This window comes from Photinus pyralis, unplaced genomic scaffold (assembly GCF_008802855.1).
Source record: "Photinus pyralis isolate 1611_PpyrPB1 unplaced genomic scaffold, Ppyr1.3 Ppyr1.4_LG5, whole genome shotgun sequence".
Classification (NCBI taxonomy): Eukaryota; Metazoa; Arthropoda; class Insecta; order Coleoptera; family Lampyridae; genus Photinus; species Photinus pyralis.
The window spans coordinates 16,513,749-16,531,814 of record NW_022170596.1 but is presented as its reverse complement, the minus strand read 5'-3'; the positions used below and the strand labels follow the sequence as shown (position 1 = coordinate 16,531,814).

Here is an 18,066-nt window from a genome sequence, read left to right as displayed (position 1 = left end):
AAATGGTTTGCTCTAACAGTAAATGCTTTTGGTCTTATACTTATTTGCTCAAAGAAGGGGGTTTCATCTGAACAAACAAGTTTTGATTCTTCTTAAAGTATTGTGGATGCGTTTGCTTCTTATTTTTCGAATGTATAAAGGCGGTCAACTCATCAACTGTAACCAATGACAATTATACTTATCAGTAAAAAAATATTCACACGTTAAAATGTTGCTAAATCTGTGCCATTAAAAAATTCAAAGACAAGGTTACCGCAGATCCAGATCATATATACCTTCTTTGTTTAGTGAAAGACTGCATAAATTCTTGCTAAATTATCAGCATTTCTTTATAACATGTCTGTAAGACAATTATCCTCGTTCCCTCCGTATGGAAATAGCTATTTGTGTATAAGAGCGCAAAATGATATATTGTCGATTGAAAGAGACAGTTGACGCGCCACGAAGGAGCGCGGCAATCTCTTGAAATCGACAATCAATTTGCGCTCGAATTACACACAAGATTTTTTCTACAATCGAGCAGTTCACATATTTCCAAAAATTTAAATTTTTCACTTATAATTGCACAAGAGGTTTGTATTTTACCGAGTAAATTTGGGTTGTTTAGGTAATGAAAATCTGTTGCCTAGCAATTAGAAGAGAAAAACTGTCAACTAATAAAAATGCGACCCCGCAGGTGGAGCATTTTTAGGTTGACAGTTTTTCGAGTTCAATTGCTAAAAGGCAACAGATTTGAATTGCAACAACACAAATTTACTCGGTTTAAATACACACCTCGAGTGTAATTCGGCAGGACAATTTAACGAACAAGAAATTCACATAACTAATCAATTACTGACAGACGTCAAACTAGTCATATGGGAAAGGATAATGCGATAATTTGGTTCGAAAATGAATAAGTGAAAAAACCACTAGTGCATTTGTCGCTGGAAAAGTTGCAGGTAACTTTTGCCGCTGTCAAAGTGACAATTTCACTGCGGCTTATGCGATTTTTTATACATGAGTTGAATTGTCACTCAAATCATTTAATCTTATGCCCAAATGAAAGATGTCATTTACTCGTTGTTGGATACTCTGCGCAATGCATATTTGATTTATAGTTAATAATTGGGAGAGCGAGCGTTTTTTCTATTTTGTCGCTTATAAGCGACAAAGTGACATTCCTCGAAAAAGATGACGTTTGCGTTGTCAAATACGAGCGCAAATGCCTACTTTGGATATCGATTGTAGAAAAACAACTATAAAAGTTTGATTGAACATTGAACTACAAATTTCCACTTTAATTTTGGTACAAAAAGTGATCCTCATTTTCGGTTGTAATTTTATTATCTAGCCATTGATTATAAACAGTTGTAGAATTAATGACCTAGCCTTATTTGATCAAAGGTGAAGGGCGACATTATACTGTATATAGGTACATCAGCAGCAACAGTAAAAGAACCATTCTAAATATTTTGAGCTACACTGTATTTATTTTTCTAACCTATAATTTAAACCTAATTAGTCAGTATTAGCTTATTTTATTTTACACGAATTATACATAAAATGAACAAACCAATTCATAAATTCTACTCAGATGCCGAAGAGTATTGGTCGAAGATACCGCCGACAATTGATGGAATGTTAGGGGGATTTGGACACATATCTCAAGTCGATGTGCAAACTTCCAAAATATTTTTACAACAGTTATTTAAAAGTAAAGATCCGCCGGGCCGTACTTACGCTGCAGATTGTGGAGCCGGCATCGGACGTATCAGCAAACATTTGCTCCTAAATATATTTGATAAAGTAGATTTAATTGAACAAAATGAGATATTTTTGGATAGAGCGCGGGATTACCTAGGACCTAAGCTAATTAGTAAAGTGGGCAGCTTTGTTCCGGTGGCCTTACAAAATTTTAAAGCAGAAAGTAATAAATATGACATTATTTGGATTCAGTGGGTTTTAGGTCATTTAACCGATGCACATTGTATACAATTTTTCCATAATTGCATGTAAGTTAGCTGTTCTTGTATACTTCGACTTGATAAGCATTTTTCAGAAACAGCCTAAAACCAAATGGCATGATAGTCGTTAAAGAAAATATAACATCTGGACAATTGGAGGTGGATGAAAAAGATTCCTCGGTTACAAGACCTATACATGAGCTAAAATGTTTATTCAAAGAATCTGGATTAGACTGTTACCGCCAAATGAAACAAAGCAGCTTTCCAAAGGAACTGTACAATGTCTACATGTTTGCACTAAAACCTAAAAGCAACTTAGAAATTAATACAGATTTACCTGCTACTAATGTAAATTTAGTTGCAGTCAGTTAAATTGTCGAGGAATTATTTGAAAATCTAGTCTTTTTTTATAAATCCTTGTGTTGATCGGAGAGATACTATTTTTGTATTTCACTATATATCAAATGATGTTAAAACTATACTTGCTGCTCATTTCTAATGTCCCTTCAGGCAGAACAGATTTATTAAATAAAACACATTTCAAAAATTGTTTAATTTATATTGTGAATAGAAACTTATGCCTTCAATGCATACTTCCTAACAGGATTAAGTGACAACTTTCGTCTTTCCTTCAACGTTTTTATATTGGAATCATGCTTAGAAAGTGCACGTCGCTTAGCACGCGTGAGTTTCGGTCTCAAGTCCAACGGCTTGTACTTCTTATTTTTGTACAGCTTCCTCAAATTTTCCTTTTGCTTTTGGTGCATAACAATATACACACGGGCAATTGCTTTACGGACTACTCGTCTGAAATGCAACCAAATGAAACTCTCGCTGCTACGGGAAAAAATTCAACTTACATCTTGGACAACTTTGAGGGTGCTCCTCCGGTAACCTTAGCTACACGAAGGGTCAACAGTTCGGTTTTTAGTTCCTCAAGTTGCTTGGTGAGGTCCTTTTTGTCCTTAAGACGTAACTCCTTGCACTTTACTTTCACCTAAAACAAATTCGTTAATAACCTATATTAAACCACTGCATCTTTGTGGAAAAATTTCCAGTTAATTGTGATTCTGGTTCAAAAGTAATACCATTATTAACGTTATTAACTGTCGATGCACAATTTAATTATCGGAAATATGAAGATTTAAAAACTTACCATGTTTTCTTTTACAAGAAAATTTTACAGAAGACAATTGTTTTTAATATGTTGGTACTGAATAGTTATTTGCAATTGGTAATACTTTCTTACTAAATTTACACTATTGCCACATTTACCAATTATGAATAGGTACATATGAGTCATTACAAACGTCCTTGGTCATTAAATTATTAACCTACACACTTTTACTATGGTCATTATCATTGAATTAATTCAATGTCATTAAAAGGTATATTTTTGGTGCATGCGACTTATGCACTTGTCCTCAATGGATTTTTTAAATCAAACTTGCTATTTATCTATTTTGTTATAATGATTTCCTAAGAAGTACTCTCCAGAGCTTGATCTGATTCCCTCGAAACTCTTGGCTTCTCAGGATCCCTATTCTTTTCCAGTGCCCCGAAATCATTTCATAGGTCGCACGAAATTAACAACACTTTGTATAGTATTTAAATGCGACAACACTGTAACCGTAAAATAAGGTTTTTCTTGCCGTCTCTGTCTGATGCATCATATCCCTATAACGGCAACTTTTTCTATCGATTAGTCACTATTTATCTAACCTAAAGTTTTATCAATTTGGTACATTTCAGGGTGTATCCTATTTTTGAAAATAATGGCAAAGAACACATTCAGTTCGGCATTTCGAAAAATCGACGTAGATCAGTATAACGAAGATAATTTCAAAGAAGACGAAGGTGATCAAAGTGGACCGACGGGACCTAATGAAAACGAAATTATAACCCTACTTAATCAATATCCTTTTAAAAACATTTTTATTAATTTTAGTCCAGGACCCTGTTTACAGGAATACAGTGTTTGTTTATCACTATCGCTTTTTGTATAACTATATCCATCTTTTGGCATAAAGCGTTTATTGTTCGGCTATTAGTATGATATTCCTTAATGTACTATACAGGAAAAAATGCAGAAGCACTACGAGCAGTTCTCAGTAATGCACCACTAGGATCGAAAAACCAACAAATAAAGGTGAGAGTAGAGAAGCATGTTAAAATTACTTAAGGGGTTTTACTAGGATCAAGCTTTAAACATAACTCTACGAGTCTTGTTGTCCATAAAAGGGTCACAAATTGACGAAATAGTACAAAGTCTCGACCCGGAGCTTATAGATGTTCTTATGAAGTATGTGTATAGAGGATTTGAAATCCCTGCAGAAGGAAGCAGTGGTCATCTACTAATGTGGCATGAAAAGGCGTACAGTGTAGGAGGAGTGGGATGCATTGTAAGAGTATTATCAGATAGTAAACGAGCGTAGGTATTGTAAATATGTTATCGTAATAAAATAAATTTTTCTTTTTTATAAAAAAAATGTTCTACTTATAATATTACAATTCTCTCTACAGTTTTGATTTTTTTGCTTTCTTCTAAACCTTGATCTACTAGTTGCTAATAAAATAAAATCTTTACTACCTATCAAAGTCTCTCCCTATATTTAATATGAATATTATACTAATGGTCCACTTACACACCACCCCACACCTGACACCAGTGTAACGTAATTTCATTAAACATGCTTTTATTTATTTAGAATTAACTAACAATAAATGGATTAATTTATAACAGTAATTATTATTTATCACTTGCAATTTATAACATAACAATAACGCATCGAAGTTGGAACCGAACTGTGCTTGTGTATCAAACAACATTCTTCCTAGAATGTTCTCGAGTGCTCACAGACGCTTGAGAATGTTCTAGAACAAACACGTCATATTTCTTGGAAAGATTGCTGCACATCCACCTTCGTTCTTTATCGCTGATGACTTATCTTTCATGGCACCTGAATGATTATCGAGATTTCTGGAATATTCGCTATACAGTAGTACCTTTGTTTATTCATTTATAAACAAAGGTAGTACCAAAAAAATGCTTTGACGTTTGCTTGAATTTTCATACATTTGGATAAGAATTTGTTATTGTTGATGGGTGCTATTAAAACAAATTGCAAAAACGTTATCATAATATAATAAACTTCTCAATTACTTCTGTATATAAAACATGTTCTTATAAAAAATATTTATAATTTAATGGTTAAAATCTCTCTACAGTTTTGATTTTTGTGCTTTCGTTAAAACCCTTTGCATATCACATAAACATTGCGTCATGCAATTCTCGAACTGTTCTACATTAGTCTTGGGGCAATCGGTAAAGCGCGAAACGGCAAAGTTTATGTCGTGTTCACGTGGATTGTAGCAACACCCATAACCCTCGGGAGAAGTGGGACCGTAACCCATAACGGCATCGCACTTTGTTGCCACCTGACTCGTAGACAAAAGAAAGTTTGTGCTCCGTGTAAAACCAACATCAGAAAAGAGGGCGGGTAGATCGCTTCCCAGTTCTCGTGCTGCCAGTCTCAAGCCTAATAAATGCCGATCGACACCGTGACCTTCTAGCGCCTACAAGATGATAAATAAGACACGTAATTACTGCTCTGCAGATTGTTATACCTGCACAGCGTATTTCTTATGCGCGTCAATTGCAGCTTTTAATGCTGCTACTTTCTCCTCGTCACTTTTACATTTATCTAACATTGTCTTGGCAAATGCCAACGATTCGGCTGAACATGATCTGATGGTTTCAGTTCTGCCTCCGACATATTTTCTAGTTGCCGCAGATTCGTAGTGTGCTGCAGGGAATCCATTCATTCTATAACATACCTTTATTACACACTATTGGTCGCCTGATAAAGTTAAAACATATTATAGACTACCAAGCCATCACACTCACACAAGTGACATCTACTTTATAATGTTGAGTATAACTTTACAATTTTAAGTGGATCCATGCATTTTTAGTTGTGGTGTAGTAAAAAAAAATGTTTGGATCACCGTTTTTGAGATTTAAACAAAAGTTGCTATTTTTTGAATGCAACACCCTGTATATCTTAACGTCATTTTTCGCATTATTTTTCTTGATTACATTAATGTATTACAACCTATATTTTTTATACAGTGATATTCATTAAGAAGTAGACATAGGGATTTACGTGTGTCGTTTTTCCCTATGTCTACTATTAAATGACAAAATCTCTCCTGGAGGTTGCCTAATTTGATGAAACCAAAATAACTTCTTAAAACAAAGAAAGATCTGGCTGTCAACTTAATTAATTTGAATATTGTTGCTTTAGCGTTCATATTTTTATTTTTCGTGTCCCATGTATTCACCTAAAGAAAGAGTTGATATTGTCAATTAGTATAGTGCCAGTGATAGTTTAAGGAGCGTAAGAAATTTATTTTCTGTGAAACCAAAGCAACAATCTGCATATTAATTAATACTATCCAGATATTTATTTGTTTTAAGAAGTTATATTGGATGCATAAAATTAGGCGCTTGTATAGTTTGTTTTTATTTCGATACATGTAGGCCGACTAAACCAAAGATAAATGTCTTACTTATAGAATGCATATTGCATGGCCATTTGAATATAGCTGTCCGGGCTGAGCTTTTGCTGTTTTATGAAATCCTTTCCGTATCCTTCAAATTTAAAACACCTCAAATCAAAATTGGCGACCAGTCTGCAAAGATACTTTAAATGCGCTAATTTACATTGAGGGTGTTACATACTGGTCTATGTTGCTCTCTGCCTTTTCTATGTTCTTTGTGGTAGCATCACTAATTTCAAAGCACAATTTTGTAGGGCCCTCGTTTGTCGTGTTATCTGGAATAGCTGTGCCACTATCTTTCTTGCTAAAATGCACAGTTATTTACATAGAAATGATCAATTCTGATATTTTACATGAAATTATACAGGAAGTCTACCATATAGGCTATTGGTTGGCCTTCGCTAGGCGAATGCTCGTACGTTAAACCCAAGATACCATCACATCCGATAATAAACTAATAACACACAACGAGGCATAATTAAATCGACTTAAATGGCATTGCTTACTTGAACAGTTTTATCAAACCAACGATTTCCGCTATTTGCACAGGAACCACCACCGTGAATGAGCTGGTAACCTCCCTTCGTCTGCTTATTTGGATAATCGGAATCGACACCTGGCATAGCATCATCAAGGCACACCAAAAATAATGACTGTTGTACATCGGTCAGCGACTTCTCGTTACCGGTGCAAAGATCTTCGTAAAACTTGGTCCAATTGTCACGATCGTCAGATGTGAGAACACCGATTGGCACAGTTTTTTCGCTCGATTGTGTAATTACACATTTCAAATGATCGAATATTTGCTTCTGGCTCAATGGTTTATCGTTATGTAAGACATTCAGTCTGAAAAACTGAAAGAAGAATTAACATTGGAAATGCTAAAAATAAATAGTAATACGTTCACCCCCACTTTTGTTAATTGCAATAATTAATTAACTAATAAAATAAATTTAATGGTAGCGGTACCGTAAAAGACGCCATGCAAACATTATTTCGGTCTAAACGCCAAAAATAATGAAAGGACACCCTGTATATGACAATATTTTAATTTATGTGGTTATTTACGAAATAAGCACAGAGTGGGTTTATTCATTATTGTATTTGAATTGTTTTTCCTCTTAGAATTGTTAGTAATTACGCAATTCTTTTTTTCGCTTTTGTAATTTGTTTATTTAGATTTGTGTATAAAACCTGAAATTACGTGGTAAAATGTAGAGACATCTGGTCGTTTGTGATAAGGAATTTTTATCGACCGAAATTTAATTAACGCACGTGTTCTTATCGCTGTGCGCGTTATTTCGGCGTAAGTGGGGACGCGTTCCTTCGAAGCCGTAATAATCTTTCAAATTGTGATTGCCGGTTGATTTGAAAAATCCTGACGAAGGAGTTTATCTTATGGTGACGGTGGTGTTTCCTTACATACTGGAGTCAATGTAAAAACGCAGTTGCTGCTGCTAGCTGTCAGTTGTCGCGACGGTCAAACAACACATTCATCAGCTTACACTACATCTCAGGCAGTCATTCGTTTTGTTGAAGATGCAGTTCGTCGGTTTCGAATTAAAGTGTGTAAAAAAAGCTGAGAAATCTAAATAAAGATTTAAGTTATCGTAAAGTGAGGTAGTAAAAGTTTGTCGAAAGTTTTTAACATGGTTTGTCAAAAATCAAGAACGTAAAAAATAAATTATGGTATTTTTCGCCATATTTAGGAATAACTCGACGATCATTTCTGCTCATTTAAACCACTCTCTATAAGCGAGATCTCTGTACTTAACACGAAATTAGATACAAACTGTACACAGGGTGTTACATCCGTATGTAAAAAAAATTGGGTGATAAGAGCTAGGTGATCGAGACGCGCACGTTTTCCAAATAAACCATGGGTCTAAGGTGTTTCGCAGCCGCGGAATTTTTGGAAACGAATTTGCAGACTTGAATACCATGGTCGACATTTTTGTGATCATTTAATCATAACATATGGAAATTCTGATATAATAACAAATTCAGATTCTCCGAAAAAAAGTGCCCATAGAAGGTGCTAATGGTAACCGTCCATTTCCGACCATTTAAGTTTGACATTTTCAGTTTTTTCATGATCTAACTTATTTTCAAAGATTTTTCAAAAATTTCAAATGTGTGTAGTTTTCAAAAGGGTCAACAAGATCCCAATAGTGGCCCACGAACTTGAACCACCCTGTACAGAAACATTTATGAAAGCCAACCTACACTCCCTAATTTTTTTGACAAACACAAAACACACCATAAGAACAAAATAATATTCAATAAACTTTGATAAATGGGTACTTACTAAAGACTGAGCTATAAGTCGCAGTTTTCAATAAGGAGAGTACTTTGCTGTATTTGGAAAAAATGGTTGTTTGATCTGCTCTACCATTAGATTTTTGTATATACTTAATTGTTACACCCTGTACCTACACGTTAATTAACTTTAATAAAACAAAGGCAATCTAACGAGGCAATTGGTCAAGCAGCCAATGGTGTGATAGTATGAACCATGTACCTATAAGTACTTGCCATCCTTTTCTAAAAACTTGTAATGTGTGTACGACTGTAACAGACACAGTAAGCAGGAGGCTAATTATTATTATTACCATATAGGTACACTGATAAGCCATACCTAAGTATATCTGGCGCAGACATTAGCCAGGTTGCGGACAGCATTTTCCGTTATGTTAGACGGCCATTTTTCCTTATAATATAAGTTTATAAGTATAAAACATTTTTATAGCAAAGTGTGCTGGGCGTGTTCAATTTTGCTTATAAGTTTGAAGGAGTCTTAACCTCACTTTTATTTTACATTGTGTTAAAATGTCCAAAGTTCACTACTATGCTCTAGACAAAATGAAAAGAACTACCGCCAACATAAACACTGCACAATTGTAGGTTAGCAGGAAAATGTTATTTTTATGAGTGATTACGTACTGCGCAGTGACACATTATAAGAACTTCATTTTCATTGGTTCCGCTATTTATAAATATATCGTACAAAAAGTCCTCATACCGTAAATTATTTCTACAAAAATTTATATTTCTTATGTTATAAGAAAAAATGGCCGTCTAACATAACGGAAAATGCTGTCCGCAACCTGGCTATTACTTACATGATTCTTATGCATTATAATTATATGCTTTGAATTTCGATTATAACAGAGAAAATCGATGGGCTTTTTGGGCATACGGCAGGTACCAAATATCTTGTTGTATTGCTCCATATCCAATTCAAATTTTCCCATTTTATCCACGGGCATTTTCTTTCTAAAATGCAAAAATGAACTCGGTTTAAAAAAAGTGCACTTACTCATCGATGATCATTTTATAACTTAGCGCCGCCAAAATTAGTTTAGAAGTATACGTGAGGCGATCGTCTTCAGATTCGAATGTTTCAAACGGTATCGACTGACCGGGACTCGAGTGGACGACGACAGGATACCGAAAACCTAAGTATGCGGTGTTGAGCCACCATTCTTCCAACCAATTTAGTTTGCATTTCGCCCGTTGTTCCAAATACTTCTGCAACGTATCTGCGGTGGCGCTACATTCAAATTCTTTCACGAGCTTGGTGGTTACAGCGTGTTCTTCGTTGCTTAGTAACGGTGTGAGAGTCTGGAGATATTTTTCTAAGGTGGCTTGCAGTTTCGGTAAAGGCTGTTTTGGTAAGTTTTGAGGGTTTGGGTTCGATGCCAATGTTCGCGTAGACGATTTGACCAAGTTGGCGGAGACCAACTGTTGCATCCACTAATTAGGGAAAACACTTCTAATGACGCCGACTACAAACTTTAGTGATACTCACTGCCTTTGTTGGAGCTCTACTGAGGGACACACGCAGCATTGCACCCGGAACAGACCTGCAAGGTAAAGAAAATTAGACCAACTTCGATTTATGTCCATATGGGTTACCAATCACAAGTTGTCAACATTACTTTTACTGTATTACTGTGTACCTTGACAACTCAATGCTAACATGTTTAGCTGCGGGCCACAATTTCTTGCTGGCGAAAAACAAAGCAAGGCTAGGTAACTTTCGAGATACGTGACAACTTTCCCCAGTTTGAAATTGGCGCCATTTATTATTTTTTTTAATTGAAAAATTTAACCTCAATGATCAAGTTTTCTACAGTGCAGAGAACAGTTTTAAAATGGTAAATCTAGGCGAACCTTTTCCAAATTTTCAAGCAAACACCACCGTCGGCCCCATACAATTTTACGACTGGCTAGGCAATTCGTGAGTATCAATTAATTAACGTTTATTTACGTTACAGTTACCCAAATGAATTGGGATAAATCTTTTCATTGCTTGATATTAAGAAAAGGGACTGTTGCGCTGGTCGACAATCCAAATTTGAACATTGGATTAAATTGGAAATCGTTTGGAATACTTTTGTGTACATGATTCCAAAGGTTTATCAGTACCAGGGTTGTTCAAAGGTTGTGTAATGTGTTTTATGGAAGCACAAGTTATCTTATTTGAAATAAAAAATGGAGTTAATGATGCCTTTACTAGAGAGCTTTCTTTTCTTTTTTCAAAAATATATCATTAACTGCTCTTTTTATCATATAGTTTCTAGACAATTTACTATTCACAGCGGAAAATATTAATTATTGCAATCATCATAGTTGGCAGTTTGTAACTGTTGTTTTAAAAAGCACCTGCTTGGTTGATATCTCACATTTTGTTTTCATTATACCTACAGGGTGTATCTTTTCGAGCGATAAAACTTCATTACATGATTCAGCATTATTTTCTGAGTCAAAAAGTCTATACTGCACTGCATAGTGCATTCATTATAAGAAGGTAGTAGATGGCGCTGCCAATTTTGAAAAATATGAATATAAATCAAAAGATTTCACAAATGGATAATTGAAATTGATATCGAATGTCAGTTCAGTTTAGTTCCTAACCGAAACTACTAACATAAAATTGGTCACACATTTTATTTGTCCGCGTAATACAGACTCGTGGTTTAACCAATCACAGTGAAGGTCAAAGCTTCCCTATGATTTCTACCGCTACCTTCTTAAAATGGATAGAGTATAATATAAATTTTCCACTAGATAGGACTCCTGTCTTAACACTTTTAGATTTTTAAATGTGGCAACAGATCAAGGCATTCTAGATAAACATTTTACGTGAAAAACTCGAAGTGCATTGATGCACCATTTTAAAAATTTACATAGAGGTGAAACTTTTGAAGATTAATAATGTTGTGTATTTGATACCGCTAATGTTAGAAAATTGTTAATGTGCCCATTAACTGATTAATCTGCAGATTAATGATTCTGATCCGTTAAAGTTCGAAATTGCCTTTAAATTAGTAGCAATCTGTTGATTACCTAGTTAATATATGCATTTTAACATATTCTCAATTGTTAAAAGTCAGGTGAACGTGGTGATCACCTTACTGGTCCATTGGTTCGTATGCAATTTTCTTGAGTTTTGAGGTGGTGCACCATCTTGTTGAAACTTTATATGTATTGTTTGAATTATTTTCTATTTTAGGGTTTCTCGAGGGGTTTCCAGTTGTTTATTTATTCGTTTAGCATTTTAGTAGTTTTCTTTGCTTCCTTTTTCAAAATAAAGAAACTTTGTCACTAGATTTTAGGTTTTCTACAACGAGTGATCGGTCATTGTACATTGGGCTCTAAAATGAGGTACCCTTCTCATATTGGAAATTGGAGATATTATTTTGGTTTGTATCATTTCTTCAGTACCAAATTCCATATGGGGGAGATTCGCTTGTTTAATGCATGAGAGCGTTTTGCAATTGCTATGTAGCTTTGCGCGTTACACCTTCGTGCAAAGTATGTGCAAGTGCGATTTGTCTTTCATTTTGGTGTTTATGTGTTGACCCAATCCAAATAGTAAGTATACAAAGAAGATGAATGTACAGGGTGGTCCAAGTTGGATACTTTCTAATGGAAAGGCCCGTTATTTTAAGAGAAAAAAAAATGGACCTAGGTGTCTGTAGTTCAATTTTAAAGAGAAAATCAGGGTGATTTTTCTAATACGACCCTAAACTACATTTTTTCATATGGACCATCCTATATATTTTGGAGTTTTTGAAAAGAGTGTAAAATTTCCTTTTGATGTATCACTTATTATATTTATATTAAATATTGTTTCGATGGTGAACAAAAGACGGCAGCATTGTTTAAAACGACAATTTCTTGATTATCTGCATTTCTTATTTTGTCAAAAATGAAATGTCGACGTACTCACAAAAGCAAAGTGAAAGCATTGGACGAGCGTGTGGGTCGGTACATTCAAAACATTCAGATGCAAATATCTCGGAAAATGATATTTACCAACAAGCGCAAAATGGCATGTCGGTTTAGCCTGGTCTTCGAGGGCCAGTAGGTTAAGCAGGATGATAGCTATTAAGGTTAATGACCAGAATTTGGGTACCATATACACGTGTAATTTTGAATTGCTTCAAAAAATCAGAGGAAATCAGAAGCGACTCTGATGCTACAATTTGAAAGTCACAAAAATTTAATTACTGTACAGTGTGTGTACTTTAGTTCGCAGAAACTTATTATTAACATTACGAAAAAAAGTTCTGCATGGTCTGAAACCTAAAATGCAATGGTCAGATATCAAAATTTTTCAGTCATATATATACAAGGTATGTCAAATAATATGAGTTTTTCTCAAGAGTAACCTTTATTTGTTAATATTGAAAATTGTTATCAAGGAAATTTTAAATAGTAGGCCATGATTTCATGAAGATTTTGTTTTTTATTATATCCATGGTAATGGTAACAAAGGTAACGGACACCAATCAATAAAAATGTCGGAGTGTAGAAACAAATCATTTCAAAATTTTGAAAAATATAAAGAATATATAAAAAATATATAGGTCATGATACATCAATGTAATCTTTAAGATATACAAGGTGATGCATTTAAAAATTGCGAAATTTTAGTCAAATCTCAAAAATGGTGATCCAAAAATGGCTTTTTACTACGTCACTAGGTGGTCCGTAAAAAAATCTAAAATATGCAGTTTTTACCTTTTTTATATCTTGTTTATGCTCTGTATCTCAGAAACAAAGGTAGCTAGATTTATTCTGTGTGTAGTATTAAAATTAGGACACATGGTATACTGCAAACTTTATGAAATGCTCACAATTTTTATTGGCCGTTTTGATTTTCTTTCGAATTCTGGGACAAATATTCCTGATTCTTGCTTTGTTTGTAAACAAATTTATTTTGGTTATCCGCATGCGCGCACATGGACACTACTTTGGAAAAGTTTAGACTGGGCGGGCTCCAAATGTTCAAGAATGTAAATTAATGGCGCAAAAACATAAAGGGAAATTATCCTTCAGTTCATCAAAATTTCTCTTTCAGATGGGGAGTGTTGTTTTCGCACCCCTCCGACTTCACGCCGGTTTGCACCACCGAACTGGCTCGCGTCATACAGCTTCACGGCGAGTTCGAGAGGCGCGGCGTCAAGGTGATCGCCCTGTCGTGCGACTCGGTGGAGTCTCACCACGCGTGGGCGAACGATATAAAAATGTACGCGAAATGCGATAGCCAAGATGCATTACCGTATCCCATAATTGCAGATGAGAGACGCGAACTGGCCGTACAATTAAATATGATCGATCCGGACGAAGTGGATGCGCAAGGAATGCCGCTAACTGCCAGAGCTGTTTTCGTAGTCGATCCAAATAAGAAAATGAGACTGTCCATTCTTTATCCGGCGACTACTGGACGCAATTTTGAGTAAGTTGGTATGGCAATTGTAACTTTTCTAATACAATGGTTTACAGTGAGATTTTACGAGCAATTGACTCTCTTCAACTAACTGATAAACATCGAGTTGCCACCCCTGTAGACTGGAAGGTAGGCATCCTAATTTACTAGGTCATTTTCATAGTGAATTTTTTTATAGCCAGGCGATTTCGTTATGGTTCAACCGACTGTTCCTGATCAGCACATACCAACGTTGTTTCCTTATACAACTGTAATTCCTTTACCATCTGGGAAGAGATATTTAAGACAGACACCGCAGCCATAATATATCTTTGGTGTTACACCATTCCAGGGGATCTTGAATTCCCATGTTAAGTTATGCTATGCGTTATGTGATTTTTACACAATAAATGTTCAGTGCGGGAATCTGTTGTCGCCCATTTTACAATGCAAAAATTTTGAAAAAAATTCATCATTTTAAAAGTAACCATTATCAGAAGAATTTAATATCGACGGGAATTTTTTCTAAAAGACAACTGATAACATCTGTATTATACCTAGGTATCCATCCAGTTGTACCTAGATGTTAAGACCCATTACATGAACGAGAAAATCGTAGTTCAAGGTTAGTGCTATTTATTTCTGTTTAAGATGTCAAAGTAAATATTAAATATTAATTTGTAGAAAATTTAACGTAACGCTTTGATTAATTGATTATAAAGGATTCAACCACTTTTAAATTTGTGATATAAATAGTAATGTGTAAACGTAATAGTGTAACGGCTTAGTTACATTTACAGGGGTTGAAAATCCCACTTGTGGAAAATTAATTCTAATTTCTACGGCACTGGTAACTTTTATTGCCATCATAGATTATACTTCCTTATTTTTGGCGGACGTTTTTAAATCTGTTATAAATGAACACTCAATCCAATAAAAGGGCTTGTTTGAAGATTTTGGTAAAAATAAAATCGTTTCAACTCTACTTTTCTTAACATTTTTCGTAATTTAAAATGTTAATGTAATTCATTCAACGAATATAAAATTAAAACTGGATCGTGGAACGTCTTGTGCAACACAAAAATCAGTAACAAACTGGGGTTTCAGTTTCTCAAACTTTAATATTTGAACACTGCACGCGCGATAATAATTTCGTTGAAATGTGAGCACAGTTTCCTCTTAAAATTCGGTAAATAATTCAACATTCGCAATAACGTTTTGTCAACTTCAAAAACGCAGTTTCGAAACTTTGTTAATCATCGGGAAGTGTCAACCCTTTAATAATTTCTTTAGAAATTTAGGTTTAGCCCATCGCCCATAGTGAAAGAGAGACTATTTTATTGTTGATTTTCGGCTATTCTGCCGGGTATAAAATTTTTTTTGATATCACAGTATACCAGATACAGGGTGTCGAATTAGTTTAATCACCATAGGGATTTCAATGCTAATTTCTTTATCTTGAAATATTTTCTCCCCCAATTGATTTAGAGCAAAGTTGTAAATAGGTTTCTTGTAGCTTGAAAAATGCATCTATAAGAGATTAAATCTTTATTTGGAAAAATACAACATTCTATCCGAAAAACAATTTGGTTTTCGCCCCTCATTGTCAACCGAGGATGCTACAGTTCATCTAATACAACACATAATGAATGAAATGGACCTATAAATAAAGCCTGCTTTGTTGTTTATTTTGATATTAGTAAAGCTTTTGATAGCATCAACATTGACTTAATGTCTCGAAAGCTTGGCGCTGTAGGGATCAGAAACGAAATACATCACTTCCTTATATCGTTTTTAACAAGTAGGAAATACTATGTTAAATACAATAATACAACTTCAAAGGAGTATACTTTGCAAAATGGAACTCCCAAGGGAGCACCCTTGGTCCAGTTCTCTTTCTACTTTACATTAACGATCTACCACCAGCCATTATTAATGGGTTTACATTCATGTACGCTGACGACACAGCAGTAGTTGTAAGCGCTGAGAACCCCGACTTAGCTTTGCAAAAATTAAAAAGGGTTGTTCACGAATTTTTAACTTGGTGCAGCACTAATAAACTGAAGATAAACTCCGACAAAACAATAGTCATGAATATGACCAAATCTACACAGAATCACCCCTATGAGATTTTCATTGAGGATTCACTGATCTCTTGTAAACCACATAGCACGTATCTTGGTACTATAATTGATTCCAGTTTGTCGTGGCTTCCTCAAACTGAATACGTTATAAGTAAGCTTAACTCATCGTATTATCTGTTATCACGACTGAAACAACAAGTCGATGAAAATTTGTTACTTAAAGTTTACTACGCGGTTGTGTATCCATATTTAAGCTATAACATTACATGTTGGGGAGCAAGTACACATACTCACAGAGAATTTATATTACAGAAACGTATAATACGATTGATGTACAATCTTAATTACGCTCAAACATGTCGGGACACTTTCAAAAATCATAAAATAATGCCACTGCCTTGTATATACAGGGTGTTTGGTAAACATGCGGCAAAAATGAAAGAGGTTATTCCTTGGACTATTCTAATGATATTTTATCCTTTGATGATTTTTGAAAAAACGCATTCGAATGATGAGCCATGATAGAGGATTTCACAAACAACCGTTTAAGTAATAAGGGCAGAAATTACACATGTATCTTCGCAACGAAGCGTTTTTTCAAAAATCATCAAAGGATAAAATAACATTAGAATAGTCCAAGGAATAACCTCTTTCATTTTTGCCGCATGTTTACCAAACACCCTGTATATCTTTAAATTACTTATTTATCTTCATAAAAACCGACACAAATTTAACAAAATAAGTCAAATTCACGATCACAACACCAGAGGTAAAAATAAAATCTTGATTCCAAAACACCAACATTCATTTTATAAAAAATCTCCGTTTTACACCGGTTCAGTATTATTTAATAATCTGCCTGAAACTCTAAAAAAAATGAACCACTCCATTTTCAAAAATAGAACGAAACAAATATTACAAAATAATTCTTTCTATTCAGTAAATGAATTTGTTGATTATATATCTCTAGGTAATAAAAACCTAATGACTGGATGCACCTGAATTGTTAGTTCACATATTTTCTGTTGTCCATACATGTTTTGTTTGTGATTTGACGTTTCTGTAATTGTTATTTACAATTTTTAGAATTAAAGATTATTATTATTATTATTATGTTATTTTTCAATTCGGGAAACCGGAAATGAACATGAATAGACGCAGAATTTTACAATCTACAAAAAATTTATTTGCAACTTTGCTGTAAAATAATTAGGGAAGAAAATATTTCAATATAAAGAAATTCCCTGAAATTCCTATGGTGCGTAAATCGTTTCTACACCCTGTATACAGGACATAACAAAGTAGGCATTTTTTCCCAAATAAATCGTAGGTCCAAAAGTATGTTTTGGGACCTACAAGAATTTACAAAATCCTTACACGCAAAGAAGTTCACATAATTTTTTTGTTTATATTAAGCTCTACTGTACGTCACAGCTCGAAATAAATCGTCCACTTTTTACTGTCACTTCATTTGCTTCAATGTAGACGATTATAATTTGGTATAAATGGGTGAGTCCTTCTATGCAGATACAGTAAATAACAGTAAACAGCAAATGGTAATGAGAAAAAATATGTTCTACATACCTTCCTACATTTGACAACGAGGACACCAAAGTTAAAACCAACCACATCCCAATTCAAATGGGTAATGTTAATTAAAACGGCACAATACAAATACAAAGTCTTGGAAAGTTACATTGTCAAAAACGTGCAACAAAGTCCACTAGATTGTCATTATGTATGGTCACCATGG

The 18,066-nt window shown here is 34.5% G+C and overlaps 5 protein-coding genes across 7 annotated transcripts; 3 read left to right on the top strand and 2 right to left on the bottom strand.

Annotated features, from left to right (window-relative positions):
• The first annotated feature begins 1,206 nt into the window (after window positions 1–1,206).
• LOC116172007 (N-terminal Xaa-Pro-Lys N-methyltransferase 1) lies at window positions 1,207–2,495 on the top strand. The gene is made up of 2 exons (XM_031489089.1): window positions 1,207–1,994; window positions 2,042–2,495. Exons 1-2 carry the CDS (start codon window positions 1,546–1,548, stop codon window positions 2,316–2,318), a joined length of 726 nt encoding a protein of 241 aa, XP_031344949.1. The 5' UTR covers window positions 1,207–1,545; the 3' UTR covers window positions 2,319–2,495.
• LOC116172008 (60S ribosomal protein L35) lies at window positions 2,489–3,255 on the bottom strand. The gene is made up of 3 exons (XM_031489091.1): window positions 3,103–3,255; window positions 2,807–2,943; window positions 2,489–2,753 (listed from the first exon to the last, which is right to left on the bottom strand). Exons 1-3 carry the CDS (start codon window positions 3,103–3,105, stop codon window positions 2,522–2,524), a joined length of 372 nt encoding a protein of 123 aa, XP_031344951.1. The 5' UTR covers window positions 3,106–3,255; the 3' UTR covers window positions 2,489–2,521.
• A 376-nt stretch (window positions 3,256–3,631) lies between these two features.
• On the top strand, window positions 3,632–4,435 carry LOC116171478 (actin-related protein 2/3 complex subunit 5-C). The gene is made up of 3 exons (XM_031488342.1): window positions 3,632–3,861; window positions 4,023–4,095; window positions 4,142–4,435. Exons 1-3 carry the CDS (start codon window positions 3,722–3,724, stop codon window positions 4,379–4,381), a joined length of 453 nt encoding a protein of 150 aa, XP_031344202.1. The 5' UTR covers window positions 3,632–3,721; the 3' UTR covers window positions 4,382–4,435.
• A 638-nt stretch (window positions 4,436–5,073) lies between these two features.
• On the bottom strand, window positions 5,074–18,043 carry LOC116171469 (carnitine O-acetyltransferase-like). Of its 3 annotated transcripts, none has more exons than XM_031488328.1 (10): window positions 17,898–18,043; window positions 10,321–10,375; window positions 9,829–10,265; window positions 9,632–9,785; window positions 7,016–7,363; window positions 6,863–6,963; window positions 6,691–6,813; window positions 6,519–6,641; window positions 5,574–5,772; window positions 5,074–5,522 (listed from the first exon to the last, which is right to left on the bottom strand). In XM_031488328.1, the coding sequence occupies exons 1-10, from the start codon at window positions 17,942–17,944 to the stop codon at window positions 5,169–5,171; spliced, it is 1,941 nt and encodes a 646-aa protein (XP_031344188.1). In that variant the 5' UTR covers window positions 17,945–18,043; the 3' UTR covers window positions 5,074–5,168. The 3 variants fall into 3 exon arrangements, with proteins under 3 accessions (XP_031344188.1, XP_031344190.1, XP_031344189.1); XM_031488330.1 differs by lacking the exon at window positions 17,898–18,043 and adding an exon at window positions 10,686–10,878; XM_031488329.1 differs by lacking the exon at window positions 17,898–18,043 and adding an exon at window positions 10,428–10,568.
• LOC116171477 (peroxiredoxin-6) lies at window positions 10,624–14,655 on the top strand. Its single transcript, XM_031488341.1, has 4 exons — window positions 10,624–10,752; window positions 13,882–14,259; window positions 14,307–14,379; window positions 14,429–14,655. The coding sequence occupies exons 1-4, from the start codon at window positions 10,667–10,669 to the stop codon at window positions 14,552–14,554; spliced, it is 663 nt and encodes a 220-aa protein (XP_031344201.1). The 5' UTR covers window positions 10,624–10,666; the 3' UTR covers window positions 14,555–14,655.
• Window positions 18,044–18,066: the final 23 nt, after the last annotated feature.

Bases quoted from the DNA above. Each gene is read 5' to 3' on its own strand.
- LOC116172007 (XM_031489089.1), top strand. From the start codon at position 1,546: ATGAACAAACCAATTCATAAATTCTACTCAGATGCCGAAGAGTATTGG. The intron at 1,995-2,041 runs GTAAGTTAGCTG...AGCATTTTTCAG, and splicing joins CAATTTTTCCATAATTGCAT to AAACAGCCTAAAACCAAATG.
- LOC116172008 (XM_031489091.1), bottom strand. The intron at 2,754-2,806 runs GTAAGTTGAATT...GTTGCATTTCAG, and splicing joins CCCTCAAAGTTGTCCAAGAT to ACGAGTAGTCCGTAAAGCAA.
- LOC116171478 (XM_031488342.1), top strand. From the start codon at position 3,722: ATGGCAAAGAACACATTCAGTTCGGCATTTCGAAAAATCGACGTAGAT. The intron at 3,862-4,022 runs ATATCCTTTTAA...AATGTACTATAC, and splicing joins ATTATAACCCTACTTAATCA to AGGAAAAAATGCAGAAGCAC. The intron at 4,096-4,141 runs GTGAGAGTAGAG...GGGTTTTACTAG, and splicing joins CGAAAAACCAACAAATAAAG to GATCAAGCTTTAAACATAAC.
- LOC116171477 (XM_031488341.1), top strand. From the start codon at position 10,667: ATGGTAAATCTAGGCGAACCTTTTCCAAATTTTCAAGCAAACACCACC. The intron at 14,260-14,306 runs GTAAGTTGGTAT...AATGGTTTACAG, and splicing joins ACTACTGGACGCAATTTTGA to TGAGATTTTACGAGCAATTG. The intron at 14,380-14,428 runs GTAGGCATCCTA...ATTTTTTTATAG, and splicing joins CCACCCCTGTAGACTGGAAG to CCAGGCGATTTCGTTATGGT.
- LOC116171469 (XM_031488328.1), bottom strand. From the start codon at position 17,944: ATGTGGTTGGTTTTAACTTTGGTGTCCTCGTTGTCAAATGTAGGAAG. The intron at 9,786-9,828 runs GTAAGTGCACTT...TTTGCATTTTAG, and splicing joins TATAAAATGATCATCGATGA to AAAGAAAATGCCCGTGGATA. The intron at 6,964-7,015 runs GTAAGCAATGCC...GTGTGTTATTAG, and splicing joins GGTTTGATAAAACTGTTCAA to TTTATTATCGGATGTGATGG.